This window comes from Ursus maritimus, unplaced genomic scaffold, assembly GCF_017311325.1.
Source record: "Ursus maritimus isolate PB19 unplaced genomic scaffold, ASM1731132v1 scaffold_13, whole genome shotgun sequence".
NCBI lineage: Eukaryota > Metazoa > Chordata > Mammalia > Carnivora > Ursidae > Ursus > Ursus maritimus.
Window position 1 is genome coordinate 18,033,255 of NW_024423675.1, and position 15,975 is coordinate 18,049,229.

At 42.0% G+C, this 15,975-nt stretch overlaps 1 protein-coding gene across 2 annotated transcripts in view; it reads right to left on the reverse strand.

The window, feature by feature from the left end:
* RTN4IP1 (reticulon 4 interacting protein 1) overlaps window positions 1–15,975 on the reverse strand; it is a 44,426-nt gene that overhangs the window by 24,211 nt on the left and 4,240 nt on the right. For both annotated transcript variants that reach the window (XM_008704986.2, XM_008704987.2), the window contains exons 2-4: window positions 13,500–13,651; window positions 12,644–12,712; window positions 11,618–11,742 (exon numbers count right to left, since the gene is read on the reverse strand). In XM_008704986.2, coding sequence (XP_008703208.1) covers window positions 11,618–11,742; window positions 12,644–12,712; window positions 13,500–13,651 — 346 coding nt within the window. The remainder of the gene's footprint in view (window positions 1–11,617; window positions 11,743–12,643; window positions 12,713–13,499; window positions 13,652–15,975) is intronic.

Sequence of the window (15,975 nt, forward strand, 5' to 3'; positions counted from 1 at the left end):
AAAGTGGAATAAATGTCTTTTGTTCAGACGTGTCCCGACAAGCTCATCAACTTTCATAAACGGAAATCAATCTTATCCTCAATTTGGCTTCCTGTTAAAGCAGATGAATCTGTCCTATCAGCACAAACAACCTTGGGCTCCAGGTTTTTACCACGTTTGCTTACTGTAACCTTCTTGTCCCTCTGGACCAAGGGTGTTCAGCTTGTTTATGGATCAGTTGGGGTGGGGTGCATGGGGGTGTGAACCCTCTGAAATTGTGAGCTGACTCTAATTAAACAGGCAAAATTTGGTGGGACTCTGCAGGCATGCATGGGGAAGGAGAGGGATCTAGACTAATTTTCCAAAGAAGTGCATGACCCAAAAGAGAATCACTAGTCAAGAATCACTGCTTTATGCATTCTTACATTTTCTTCTAGAATGAAGACAGAGCACCAGAGAATTGCCTATCTGAACTGCACAGTTCCAGGTCCCTAGAAAATCGTGTGTATTGAACTGCACTTTGGCGTTATGCTACCAACCTAGAATGAGGAACATTATCAAAACTGTTTGATACCACATTAGCTAAGGAGATACTGCTGAGAGAATTCTTCATTTGCTTCATGACTATGCACAGAAAAACATTTTTCTAAAGACTACATGGTGGGAGTAGCTGAGCTTCTATGTATCTGTCACTGTAAACTTCACAGCTGCTGGCTGTGAGTCCCTCTCCCCCTTCCCTCCCTCTTTGCCCCCATCTCCTCAGCTCTGTATCTCAGTCACTCTACTCCAGCCACACTGGCCTCCCCTGCTGCTTCTGGAACATGCCAGACAAGTCTTCCATGTCAGGGCCTTTTCAGAGTGATTTCCCTTGTCTAATTTGCTGTTCCTCACATATCCTCAAGGCTCTCTCCCTCACTCTGTCTGCACTCCTCAGCTTACCTTCTGTTCCATTTTATTGCCACTGATACCATCTAACAGCCTACATCGTTTTACTATTCTGGGAGTTTGGATTCCAAGCCTCTCCCACCGCCCTTCACATGCCAGTCCTGGGTTCCCATCAGCTCAGTCCCAACCCAAAAGGACTTCCTCTCTCTCAGATCCAGTTTTGTCAAATACGTGCGTCCCTCTTTGACTTGGTGGCTAGAAAGTGCAGAGAATTTTGCCACCTATCTCTAGCAAGTGCACAGAACCTTGGGACATGCATTCAGTCTACAATTTTAAGCCTAGTTTCATTTTGTGTTCTTGTCTAACCCAAATCACAGAAGGCTGTTTATCACCCCTTAGATCTTTTTTTTTTTTAAAGATTCCACCCATTTATTTGACAGAGACAGCCAGCGCGAGAGGGAACACAAGCAGGGGGAGTGGGAGAGGAAGAAGCAGGCTCATAGCAGAGGAGCCTGACGTGGGGCTCGAACCCAGAATGCCGGGATCACGCCCCGAGCCGAAGGCAGACGCCCAACCGCTGCGCCACCCAGGCGCCCCTATCACCCCTTAGATCTTAAAAGTTACTACTAAAATTTCTGAGCCAGCTATTCCCTTTGAAACTGATAACACTAAATGTAATTAAAACAAGTCTCCCTGTAAATTGTGTTCCTTCCAGAAAAATTACTTTTATTTTTCAAAGAGTTATAAATTGCACAGAATGGAAAAAATTTAAAGATGAACTCCTCTAAAATTTTTCGATTCATACATTAATAACTCGAGTCCTTCTTAAATGGGGGGGGGGGGAAGAGGATAGGAAGCATTAAAACTGCCTCACAGATATATCCAAAAATTAATTCATCCAGGGGCGCCCGGGTGGCTCACTCGGTTAAGAATCTGACTTCAGCTCAGGTCATGATCTCAGGGTCCTGGGATCAAGCCCTGTATAGGGCTCCACGCGGAGTGGGGAATCTTCTTGCTCCCTTGTCCCTCCCCCGTTCATGTTCTCCTTCTCGGTCTTCCTCCCTCCTTCCCCCCGCCCCCATACAAGATCTTTAAAAAAAAAAAAAATTCATTCTTCCATGAAATATTCTGGCCGCTTCCTATTTATAGAAATGTAACAAGTCAAACACTCATTTAAATCCTTCACAATCTAATCTTTATCTCAACTCTGACGTCTCACCATTTTCTGAAAAGAACTCTCCATCTCAGTCACCCTGGCCCCACTCTTAATGCCCAAGTCCTGTGCACACTGGCCCATTCCTCAGACTCTCAGAGGCCTTCGCTGCCCGCCGAGGCCTCCGGCCCTTGAAGCCAAGTCCCAGCTTTCGTGCACAACACCCCTATGAGCGTGTCAAACGGGGTATCAATGCCACATGTTTGGCACTTGCCACATTGTTAACTTTCACCCTACGCTTGTGTCCCAAGCTATTCTGGAAGGCTTCGAGGGCAGAGACCTCCTATTAGGCCCAGGACTAGGCATACTACCCTGCATGTAGCAGATGGCTGATGTTTCTTGACTTTAAAAGTCATCCGAATCAGCATTATGTCCTGCAATCAAGACAACAACTGCTACTACCTCGAGTGAGGAAATCACCCGGCTATTTGAAAGATTGCATTAAAATTCCCTCCAATGAAGGAAAGCTTGAAATTCATTTCTACTTCTCTCCCTTGGAAGGCTGGATTAAGAGGGTACCAAATATAATGGCTGCTTACGGATCCAACCGCCAGATATATCTCCAACCTTATTACTGTCAGTTCATCGCTCTCCCATAACTCTTGATCCAAAGCAGCCTTATTCCTCCAAATAAAAAAGCAAAACTGTTGTTTCAGAGCAGTGCTTGGCAGGGGCAGGTCTACAATGGCAGCTTCAGTTCCTCATGTCGCCACTTGATGGCGGCCCCAAGTGCAAAACGGGTGAGAAGCAGGCCCACTGAAGTACCACATACAGTCAGCTTGTAAAGAAGACCTGGAGACGCGTCCTTCTCTGGTCCTGCAAACTCCATCTTTTGTGCAGATTCAACCAGGGCCTGCACTTGTCTTCAAAGAAAGTCCCAAAAAAGGACAGCAGACAAAACGAATTTTCAAGCCAGCAATAGGTGGGTTAGTCCTCCATGGTTTGAAGTCCTGTGGCTCAACTATTCTTGTACTCTTCAAAGCACTCTCAATACAGAGGGAAAATAGCGGCTGTTGCTTACCCCCAGTGGCCCTTCACTGAAGTGCTATACAGTGGAAATGCTTTCTACCCAGCTTGCTATAATGGTCACACTGTATATTCAAGCCTCGTTGAAGTAGAAGTCTATTTGCTGGAGTGAAAAATATTGCTTATTGTATAGAGCGAGTGCCCAGGAAATACTCTATTTGGAAAAATCACTGTAATTCAAAATTGCCAAGCTTTTTAATCACGTTTCTCCCTAAGTTCACATGTGGAGCTCTTTTTGAAATCAGTGAGATGTGGACTGTGGCAGATATAAAAAATATGGGAGAAAGTATGAATTCTGAGACCTTATAATCTGATTTTCTGTCACTTCTGCCCAATCTGTCAATTCTGCCAAAACATACATTAAGGTACTAACTCAGTGGTGGCTTCTTTTCCATGACTGGGTCACTTTTTACTTCTTATTTGGGCACCTAAGTCCCTCTACAATCACACTGTCAGTATTCCAGCCGTAAGAGTTAGGCATCAACACCCTGACTGCCTTGCAAATAAAAAATATATGAAACCTACTACAAAACAGCTTGAGATCCAGAAGTAAGGAATTATCTTTCAAATTTCTATATCCTGGCCTCGCCCCAGAAAGCAGAATGCCAGGGTTGGGGATCTAGAGACCTGGGTTCTAGTCCCAACTCTAACTGCAGGCCTCATTTTCATCTCCTGTGAAATGAGGATCACCCTAGGAGTCAGTAAAAAAGAAAACTTGGCATTTTCAATCTTATTTAAGCTTCTATATACTTTCCCTATCTTTCTAACATAGAAGTATATGACCTTCATGATTCCCCCCAGACCATGTACTTGTGGGAGGAAAAAAGCCACGTCGCAAGATCAGAGTACCTTTAAAGTCCTAATGGAAGGGACACCTGAGTGGCTCAGTTCGTTAAGTGTCTGCCTTCAGCTCAGGTCATGATCCCGGGGTCCTAGGACTGAACCCCAAGTCGTGCTCCATGCTCAGCAGGGAGTCTGCTTCTCCATCTCCTTCTATCCCTCCCCCCTACTTGTGCACACACTCTCTCTCTCAAACAAACAAAACTTAAAAAAAAAAAAAAAGTCCTAATGGCTCAGAAACAAAGATGAGTTAAATTTGGTTAACTCTTCCATAAGTAGAAATAAATGGTCTTTAAAAACTAAGGATGCTGCTGAAAATCTACAATTTCATTTTTTAATTTCGCAAACTACTTTTAAATTTGGGGAAAAAGGGGGGGGGGGTGAAAGATAGCAAAATACAACATAATATGCTAAGTTTACTCCTTAAAGTGAGTGAGAAATTTAATCTGTTGAACAAGTAGACCAGAACTACAAAACAAATCAACCACACTTGGCCGAGATAGCCCGGATTTGTGTGTCCCCTTCTAAGCCTCTGTAATTCATGTAGACATTCCCCAATTTGCAGGAGAGTTCATGTGTGAATTAGTTGTTTGGAACTTTAAACACATTTTCCCATGAAAACAAAGCTATTTATATACGTTGGCTCGGTGCCCAGGGTAGCCATTTATTAAGGTTTAGTTAACCCATAATGGACCAAGAACCTCATATACAGTATAACAATTATTCTGTGGGAAACGAAATTCAGAATTTTAACCAGGAGTACTGGGAACACGTCTCCCTAAACAGACAAGCAGTAGGAACCGTATCGAATCACCAGTTCCTTCAATCTGGTGTAGAACAGAGAGAAGAAAGGAAGACAGAGGATGGAATGTTTATGATAGCAATAACAGGAGGGGTAACAGACAGAAGGAGTATAGTCAGATTCACCACGAAGCCGACAGGGTTCAGGACACACCACCCCAAAACATGGCACCTTGGCATACTGAATATTTTAACCTAAAGGAAGTTGAGAAACAGCGTGTACAGGAAGGACTCCCTGACCTTCATCCCTGAAGCAGGTCCTAAGACCCTCACGTAAGAGGGGTGCTCCTATACCTGGAAGACAGGGACATCCTGTCTCCAAGACAGAATACAGCGAGAAATCTGAATGAACAGGCCTTGCTAAACTTCCCAGTTGACTATGCTTAGCTCATACCCTCTGATGTATCACCCCCCCCCCTTTTTTTTAAGACTCTTCACTCTTCATCAAACACAGCATAAAAACACTCAGGCTTAACCACTTCTTCAGATCCTCATTTTCTTATGAAGGTCTCCCCGGGGGTCACATAAGACTCATATTAAATAAATGTGCGTGCTTTTGCTTTTTTAATCTGTCTTTTGTTACAGGGGACCCAGGTAAGAATTTAGAAGAGTAGAGGAAAACCATATTTTCCTTCCCTACAGAGCCAATGAAGCTTAAGCTCCAAGCCCTTTACTTACATAAGGCCCTGAGAGGAACCCTAGCAAAATACTTGCGTGAACATGGATTTTTGTAAAATCTGCAAAAGATATGCTAATGAAGGATGGCAGAATATGCTGCCCCAAAATATACCACTTTGGCATAAGGATTATTTTGAGCTGAAGGCAGCTAAGAAGAAGCAGATACAAGAAAGCGCTCTACCCTTCCTCTTTAGCCTAAAAGAAGGACATAAATTGATGAAGGCGTACTTTCTCTCCTAGCTACCAGGAAGGACAAAGGTTAATCCCAGGAGATAACTTTAGACCCTTATCAGTGGAAAAGGCACCAACTTAAATCTGTAAAAATTTTACCATGCATTCCCTGGTAACCTCTTCACAACTGGCCTTCCCCACCTCTTCCTCCTCTTTTGTCTTCAGCTAAAGATGGTATGTTAGCCTGAATTCTAAGCTACCCATTTGAGTGCCTCATTTTCCCCCAGGTATCTCACATACCTGAGGTATACATGTTAATACACTTCTGTTTTTCCTCATCAATCTTTTATTACAGAGGTTTCAGTGGAGAATTCAGAAAGGTAGAGGGAAAATGATTTTTCCTTCCCTATTAACCACAATCACTTAAAATTTCTGTCTCTTTCCATTTCTACACCCTCCATTATCTTCCTCTCATGACAAGTAACACTAGATTTGGTGGGAGGGAAGCAGATTTGGAAATACAAATGCTGTGGGTTTAGCGGAAAATACTGATGTGGTTCATAGTCCTTTGTGAGTAGAGTTACATTATTGCAGGCTGTCCTGGCTTAAGAATGCCTTCCAGGAATATTCCTACTTCCCACTAAATTGACACAACAAAGTATCAAGAAATTACTGTCTTATTAGCATAAGTACCATGGTACCTAGCACTAGATTATATAAGTAGTGAAGAAGAAAAATGGTTAAACAAGGTTTGAGATATACAGAACCAGAAGTTCATCGGCAGAAAATTCTTCCAATTACGAGACACGTAAAAACTTACAACACACCACTAGTAAAGTTAATTCGTAGATCAGGACCCACAAAATGGAGGCTACCCCAGTGGCCTGGCCCACGCCATAAATCTAAACCTAATTCGTTCTGCCCTTACAAAGAACGCATCGCGGTTGAGGAAACCTAACACCAATCACAATCCTCCAACTCAGCTTTAGCCAGCTTCCCTTACCCTAGAAAACGGGCCCTGCTAGCCTTATAAGGAAATCACTGACCTCCTAGGCAATCATGCCATTTCCGTGCTGCCTCTTCTAATGCTCTGTAAAACTCGCTCTTGCCCAAAATCCCTCAGGAAGAGTGCTCCCCTGCTCGTGAGGCACTGTGCTCCGCAATCTATGCGTGCTTGTGCTTTTCCCTCGAGTAAAGGATAAACGCATCACTAGGGGGTATTATTTTTGTCATCTGACACCAGCACATCAACCACAAACTAGAAATGAGGGTTGTCAATTCAAATGCAAAAGTATTTTAGGCCTATTCACTGCAGAAGAGAACTGGAAATGCCTTGAAATCTTACAGCCCCCATATTAAAAGAACTTGGAAGACATTTTCCCCAGTTTGACAACCAACTTCTTAGCGGGCAAGGAGTTGTGCTGTAGAGGGGGAGGCAGCAGGGTCTGGAAACAGCGTCAGGTTTTGGCTGAAGGGAAATGCCAGTTAATGGACGTTGGCGAGTTAATGGACGTTGGCACTCCAGAGGCGGACTCGGCGTGGCAGGCAGGCAGTCTTGTCATGCACCAGTGGAGTCTCAAACATGGAGGGATATCTAACTGAAACTCAGCAGAGAGGCTACGGTGAGAAACAGATCTGCAAGCTACCATAATAGGAACAGAAGCTGGGAGCAGGTGACAGACCTCTGGCAGACAGAGAGCCGTGATGGAGTGACTGGACACAGGGAGAACAGCAACAGTTAAGGGCTGGAGAAAGAGACGGTCCTCTAAAAGTTACAAGAGATGGTCAAAAAGGCAGGAAAACTAAAGGAGTCTGGTATCCTGAAGCCATGGAAAAAGTGAGTCTTAAGGAAGTGGTCAGCAGTGCCAGATACTTCAGAGAGGTGAAATGCTAAGAAGTGAAAAAAGATCACAGGGTTGGCCACTTAGTCAGCTATGACCCCAGGGGGCTGGGGGCTGGAGTGGGGGGGGGGGGAGACACCTTGGCTCACTGGCAAGGCTGGAGGCTAAGTTACAGTGCCCCGAAGAGCAGAGGGCTTCTGAGCTTTACAAGATAGTACCGTAGTCACCCAGAGAGCTGGTCTGTAAACCACAAAGTGCCAGGAAAGAGCTTCCTACTATTCCTTGAACTGAGCCCTTCTGGGGCCCCAGCAAAATAGGTCTAGAAGCGGTGGCAAGACTCATTTGCATCACACTGGCCAGAGCCTCCACCCTCCCTCTCTTCTTCCTCCCAGCCACGGGATTTTCTTGAAGCAAGTAAGCTGCTGAGGTTTCTTTCTTCTTCCCCTTACCCCTCTAACCATACCACCCAGTCAAGTGCAAAAGAAAACCCGAAGTCCACAGGGGCAGTGGGAGCAGAGAGTGCGGAGAAACAGGTGGGTGGTGGGGTACAGAACAGGCAGAAGGCAACTGAAGCAATGAAGCTGTATTAATAATTACCGCGTAAGCACAGTGAGTGGTTGTGGGAGGGCGGGAAACCTAATGGTTTCAAGTTGGAGCCTGTCTAATTAATTAGAATTAATCAGACATCCAATTTACAATTACGTGACAAAAATTTACTGTCATAAAGCCTAATCTCAAATAAGAAACAGTGAAAAGCATTTCTAAATTCACTGCACTGAGTTTCAAGTACATACTATTTGAAAATGAAATTTATTTTGTGGAAGAGGAATGGTTCAATTTCTAACACTTTCTAATACTTCTGTCAGAGTGAAGTACAATTTTCCCAGTAAAAGATGAATTTCAGGTAGATCATGAAATATTCAAGATGTAGCATGACACTACCAATAAATATAACCATCAGACTAAACTGCTTTCAAAAAAATACCTGGTGTAACCACTTTTTAAAACATTTCTATCATCTTGAGAGCCCTAGGTTATCTATGTTTTCCAACTTAATAAATCATGAAGAAACTATGGATGGGCTGGTAAGAAAAAAAATCATTTTATCTGACATTTCTAGTGATATCAATGTGTGAGCAAAAGTGACATATTATGTGACATCAATATTAAACTATCACCTCGGTTAACAGATACTCAGTTATTGCAGAAATACTATTATATAACAAAAAAGGAAAAAGTAAACACATTGAACCCTTACCTTAGAAAGCTTTAATTTGAAAAAGCTGTTTGTTATACAGAAATCCTGTAAAATCTTCCAAGGTGCTGATGGTTTTTTTTTTTAATTAACTAGTTAGAAAAACAGACTATTAGCCCTTGTTAACAAACACTGACCTGCATTATTGCAGACTAAAACACGCCTTAATGTCAACAGCTAATAGAAAGAGAATAATTATGCCTTAGAGAAACCAAAAAATGACTATTCATGTGGATGGTGGAGCAAACTGAAAAAAGCCACTTTGGACACTGGAACCTCTGAGTTTACACATAATAAAGTCCCACTTTAGTCATAATTTCTTCATGTAAAAAATTTTTTTATAGTATTTTAAGGTGCTCACACCTCTCATTTGTTTCCCGCAAATAAGGAATTGGGAGAGGTAGGCCATTATTACCACCCATGTGCAATAACTTCAGGAGACAGATTTCCTGTAGCACCATGGGCCAAAGCTCTCACTGCCACTGGAGCAAAGGCATCCTGCAGGTCAGGTGAGAATGCAGGAGGTTCAGGATATGAGCTAGTGAGGCTCTTTACAATGCATTTCACTCCAGTTTGGTTAATATGTGGCTAAGTCAATAAACATTCCTAACTCAATACACTATGTAATTGCCTTATGAAGTATGAAACTTTCCACTTCTCAAAGTTCCCCTAACAACCTATACTGTCCTCCGCTCAGCACCCTGGAGGAAACTGCAGAGAGACCAGAAATGGCATACTCGGGGTCACCTGATGAGTCAGCAGCAGAGAATAGGACCATGGGTTCTATTTCCCCAGTTCCAGGCCATTATTGCTTAAACAGAAAACAACACAGTACCAAAGATTTACACACAAGGCCAACGATAAAATGGGGGCACAGATCCATGTACCTGAGGAAAGACAACTAGAATGGTTTCTAAATTGTTTTCTTCTAGGTACTAAAAACAAATATGCCTGGAGAGCCCTGAACTGGCTAAAAGAATGAGAGCTTTCTAACCATAGCATACAGAGTTGGTCATGCAGGCATGGAAAGTCTAATGTTTTAAGGAAAAACCAAACAATAAAGCATCAATGTCAATGCGGAGCCTACAATAATAATAAAGGTCTAAAAACCCTGAATTTGGGGCACCTGGGTGGCTCAGTCCTTAAGCGTCTGCTTAAGGGCTCAGGGCATGATCCCGGAGTTCTGGGATCGAGCCCTGCATCAGGCTCTTCCGCTGGGAGCCTGCTTCTTCCTCTCCCACTCCCCCTGTTTGTGTTCCCTCTCTTGCTGGCTGTCTCTCTGTGTCAAATAAATAAAATCTTTAAAAAAGTAAGTAAATACATAAATAAATAAAAACCCTGAATTTTGCAAGGTTATTAACAAAGACAGACCATTAGAAAAAGCTATGCAGCCAGACTAATTTAATTTAAACAAAGTAGTTGACCTAAACAGTAACTTCAAAAGCTTAAAAAATAAAACAGGGTTGACCTTTAGAATAAATATTTGTCTTGAATTCTACAACAAAGGGTAGCAGCTCATTAGATGAATCATCTTCACACTGTTTTCAGAAACACAGCTATTAAGCTTTCATTAAATTCAAGCCTTTATAGTCCAACACATTAAAAGTGTAAGGTTTCACAAGAGTATAGTTATTTTACCTGTGTTAATTCATAGTAATCAAAAAACTTGTTTTATTAAAAACTGACCTACAGATCTCTCTCCTTTATCACAATCATTAAATGGTTCTTAGTACCTAGCTTTCTCACCAAAAAATAAAATCAGTTTTCCCTATCACGCCAACTTTCTAAAATATGAAGAATACGGTCTCACTGCTAATAAGAGTAGCCACCATTTACTGAGTGCTTCCATGGGCCACAACATGTGCCACTAGTTTTACTTGTGTTTTCTCATTTAACCCTTAAAACAAAACTCACAGAAGAGAAGTGACTGAGGTGGGCCCCTCCAGCTAGAAAGCAGCAGAATCTGGATACGGACTCAAGTACATCTAAGACATTCCTACTCACTGTCCTGTGGCTGACTCAAACAGTAAAGACCTTGAAGCACAAGAAGTGACCTAAAGGATGCCAAGCAGGGGCGCCTGGGTGGCTCAGTCATTAAGCGTCTGCCTTCAGCTCAGGGCGTGATCCCAGCGTTCTAGGATCGAGCCCCGCATCAGGCTCCTCCGATGGGAGCCTGCTTCTTCCTCTCCCACTCCCCCTACTCGTGTTCCCTCTCTCGCTGGCTGTCTCTCTCTGTCAAATAAATAAATAAAATCTTTAAAAAAAATAAAAAAGGATGCCAACCATTAAGCTTAAGAGAACTCAAGAATATTCATCAGTGTTCTGCAGTCCCTTTATATCTGGCCTTCACAGAAATCTACAAGTCAGAGAGCAAACCCTAGCAGAGGCAGGGAAAAAAAACACCTGTACCTTGACATCATTCCTTAGAAAATGTATAAGGTGATGCTTAAAACTTCAAGAATCTCAAAGCTATGGATCTTCTTTGCAGAAATTTACATACAAAATTTTGTATTATTTCACGAAGTTCAACTCCTGACGTTCACCTACATGTTTCCATTTAAAAATTCCCATTTGCTTGGGCTAAGAATCAACACAATGAGGTTAGAAAGTACAACCTGGGGGCGCCTGGGTGGCTCAGTCGGTTAGCTTCCGACTCTGGGTTTCGGCTCAGGTCATGATCTCCGGGTTGTAAGATCGAGCCCCAACCCCAGCTCAGGCGCTCTCTCTAAAATAAATAAATCTTTAAAAAGAAAAAAAAAAAAGTACAAACTGACACAAATAGAGTTTTTTTGGAGATTGTTTTAAATGTTACCACAACTCTGCTCATGCAAGTGGTCTGAATTTTAATACTCTTCTCACAAGTCTACTGCAAAGAAAGACCTTACAGAAGAAAAGAAGGGAGGTTTAGATGCCACATTCAATACTTACCGTTTTCCTGTGCAATTCTTGTCATTCAAGCCGCCAACCTTGTTTATGGCAGACCAGGCTGTGAGAGCTACATATGGCAAAGAGGCAGCTTGGGTATGAGTGAGTGATTTGGGCTTGAGAGAGACCTAAATTTGAAGACAACAGTGAAAAATAAGCAATGACGTGCAAACCTATGAACACAATTAAGTATATTTATCTGCATGGGAATCCAACTACTTTCATCGATAGGTCTATAACATTCTGCCAGGGTCCGTGTTTACTACATATCCTACTCCAGGATTATCCCTAAGGAATATTCTAATGACTCAACCTGCCTCACAGAGGTTCAGTAATATTTTATAGGCTACATTATCAGATAAAGCTGCTTAATTCTTCATAAAGAGACCACATTCAATAATCCCATTAGTTCTGACTATACCCAGAAATAAATCCAAATAAACCTTGAGCCCTCATAAACACATTCTAATTTGTTTTTGAGATCAGCTGCTTCCTTTACTCCCATTTAGTGGAAGATAATCTTGCCAGCCTTTCTCTAATCTCAGTAATACCCCTTTTTCCCTTCCTGCCCTCCCTTCTGTAGCCAATTTCCTCAGTGTTAACCCCTTTCTCTCTATTCAAATTGTCAGGCCACCTGACTGTATTTGATTAGACTGTTTTTAAAGTTATTTGAAAAAGCCTGATACTCCCATGCTTCTGTTGATGATTAACCGGTATGCTCCATTTGCTATATTGGGTTTCAACTGCTTATTCTGGGTAAAACTGAGAAACCCAGCAGGGTTTCTAGATCTCACTCCAAATCCCTGCTCCGTGAGACAAAGAGCCGCTTTGGCAGGCCGTGTTACTAAAGGACATCAAATACTTTTCTTTTTTTACTCATTTCGAAAGTTCCTATTCTCTATCTTAGCTCTTTCAAACCTACCCATAAAACACAAACCCGATGTGAAAAGCAACCAGTTATTTCAGAGATATTTGTCAGTCTTTGTTTATCCTTTCTAATGGCATTTCAGCATGGAGTTGGGGAGTTACCTCATTCCCACTGACTACAACAAACTCCGACAGCGTGCCTTGTTTCCAGGGAGGAACTGCAGCCCAGACCTGCAACACACGACTTCATTAGAAACGTATTTTCTGACCAAAGCTCAGCGTGAGGGCTTTCCCCAATACAGACCCCACCCTGTGAAAAAGCACAAGTCAGCAACAGGCCAAGCAAAAGAGTTATTTTTACACGATATAAATGTAGTACTTAGCATGATTCTGAATTTATCAAGTCAAACCACACTGGAAGCAGATGCTAATAAATCCTACCATATTTACGGACTACTGAGAGTACTGGTAAGAGCACAGCCTCTGGGGCTTGAATTCTGGCTCTAGCACTTACTAGCTGTGGGACCTCTTTACAGCTTGGCTTCCTCATCTTGTAAACTGCGCCTAACTGTACTTACCTCATAAGGATTAAATGTGTTCTTTTATGAAAAGCAACTAGAACAGTATTAGCTATTATTATGAGCTCAACTTTAATTTCTTGGTATAAAAGTTCAAAGTGACAAGTGACAGGTGATTATACCAAACTTTAGCTATTTTAAAACCATCTAACCCATAAGGTAGAAATTGCCATTTAAAGACTTCAAGAAAAAAAAAATTGTCCCAATCCTACATATTTTAAAGTCTTGCAATTCTTAAGTACTAGATTTAGAAAGCTCGAGTACAGTCAAGCTCTTTGGAATTGTTTGTGAAAAATATAACAACAGAACCAAGAAAATGAGGGTTCTAGCCAAAGCTCAATATACTTGAAGGGAAAAAAAAAAAAAAAAGTCAAGAATACGGATACACTTCCAAAAGAAGGAAAATGAAATCTCTATATTTAGAAAAGGAATTAACTCACCTCATCTCCGGGCTTGAAGTACTTCACCTCGAGTCCACATTCCATTACCACACCAGAGACATCCCGACCCAGGGTCAGGGGAAATTCTTCTCCTTTGGTTTTAATATGTAAAGGATCACGTTTCATATTTAAAGCCGTAGCTCCATAACCACCTGTGAAATACAATTTATCGGTTTCCTCCAAAAGAATAAATGATTTAAAAAACCCCTACAGAGTTACACACCAGATTCTAGATCCTCAAGATGTGGATTATAAAATAATCAACCTCACCACTGTTTTTCATCATCGCACTTGAAAGCACAAAAACAAGGAATGTTGTTCTTTACAAAGAAAATTACTTGGAAAGTTATAACCACTCATTCAACTAAAGCTACCATTGCTCACAAGGTTTTTGAAATTTCAATTTTGAAACTGCCTTCAGAACTTTTGGTATTTTCTTTTATAGTTTTATTCTTTGAAGATGGTTTCTTTTATTCATTCATGAACTTTTTAAACAAAATCATTTGGTGCAAATCTAGTGAAGAAGATAAATGTTCAAGCTGTTTGAAGTTAACAAATAGTATCAAATACTATATCCATGCCTAACATCGGTCTAGGAATAATGTTCCCCACACCTCCAAAAATGCTTCTAGAACATCTCTGAAATAAGTGCATAGATTTGAGAGTGGAAAAGAAAACAAAAACAAAAAAAACCATTTGCTACCTCTATTCTAAGTCAGTTAACTACTTTATTATATGTATTTTTATTTATTAAATATTTACATAAATACCAACTAAGTAGAGCTGAAAACATTCTAATCATAACTTCCTTGTTTCAAATGAATTGGCTATCTAAGATAACCCAAAGTAGTTTATTACAAAGTTTCAACATGTAAGATGACTTTTCTAAGACACGAAATTGTTATAGCCACTTCCGCTTGACATTTCTCTGAGAACACTTCTGCTAGGTTAGGCTCTTCAAGATAAGCACTCTTTCCACCTTTCTCGTGTCATGTGCCACAATTTATGTTCCGAAATCACTAAACCACTCCGTGAGTTTCCCCTTTCCCCCCACCCATCCGAAGAGGTAACACATTAGATCTTAAGGATGAGAAGAAACCAGCAAGGGAGACTGAGAAGGCCTGACTAGAGAAGAGGGGGTCCCTAAAGGCCAAAGGAAGCGGGTCATTTCAAGAAGTCAAATGCTGGGGCACCTTGGTGGCTCAGTCCGTTAAACCCCTAACTCTTGGTTTCCACTCAGGTCCCGATCTCAGGGTCTGCACTCAGTGGGGAGTAGGCATGGGGAGTCCCTCTCCCTCTGCCTCTGCTCCCTACACCTGCTTGAGGACTCTAAAAATAAATAAATCTCAAAAAAAAAAAAAATCAAATGCTGACAGGTAAGACAGTTTTTCAGATAAAGTCAAAAGCTGCCAATAGGTTTTTTTAAAAAGCCAAACCAAACCAAACAACTGGATTCAACAGCACAGAGGTCTTTGGTGACGTTGACAGCAGTTGCTGTGGCCTGGAGTGCTCGAAAGACAATGGAAAGGGAGGAACTGGAGACCCGAGACCCTTCAACTCTCTCAAGTAGTTCTGCTATGAAGGGGAGCACAGAAATGAAACTGGACTGGAGGGGCACAGGGGAGACGGAGAAAGGATTTTTAAGTGTTTCTTCTCCCTCTTTAAGAGGGGAGAAATAACAGCAAGTTTGTGTGCTAATCACAATGATGTGGTAGAAAGGGAAAGATTGAGGATACAGAAAAGAATTTCTGCGACAGTGCTCCTGAGTTGATAGAAGGGGATGGAATCAGGAACCCACATGGAGGGCTGCTCTTAGACAGGAACCAGGAAGTTAATCCATATAGCGGGAGGGAAAGGTGGGTGGCTTGCAGAAGTTGTTTTTCTAAAAAAAAAAAAAAAAATCAAGACACATGGGAGAGAGTGTTTGAAAAGGTGGGATAGTCCCAGAAAATCTAAGCTGATGGCCACCATGCCAATACAACACATCTGCCATCTGGCTAGTCAGGAGTGAACCCGCCATCGGGGGGACAAACAACTTCACGTGGAATACTCTCGGAAGGCACGTTTCACTCTTCCTGTCTTACATTCCTCTTCCATAATTAAAACACAAACAATTATTCACTGAAATTCCTATGTGGTATGAGCAAGGTGGGTATTTAGCTATGTCAGAGTGTAGCTGCTGTTTCAGAGATACACAAAAGGCTTTAGTCCTTTCTGAGGTACAGAGCCTGCAGGACAAGGCTGCCCAAGTTTTCTTGGTCAACTGAGCAGCCCTGCCTCACTGGTACTAGCCAAACAAGCCCCAAGTCCAGAACGCAGCTGACAGTGAGCGAGAACCTGCTCAGGGACACAGATAAATGGGGGCCCTTAGGAGCTTCATCCCATTGTTAGAGGTTGCCAGTTTAACTGGCTCAGAGTTGGGACGATTTGGAAAATCCTAAGGTCATCAATTTCAGAGACTTTAATCCTATCTAAA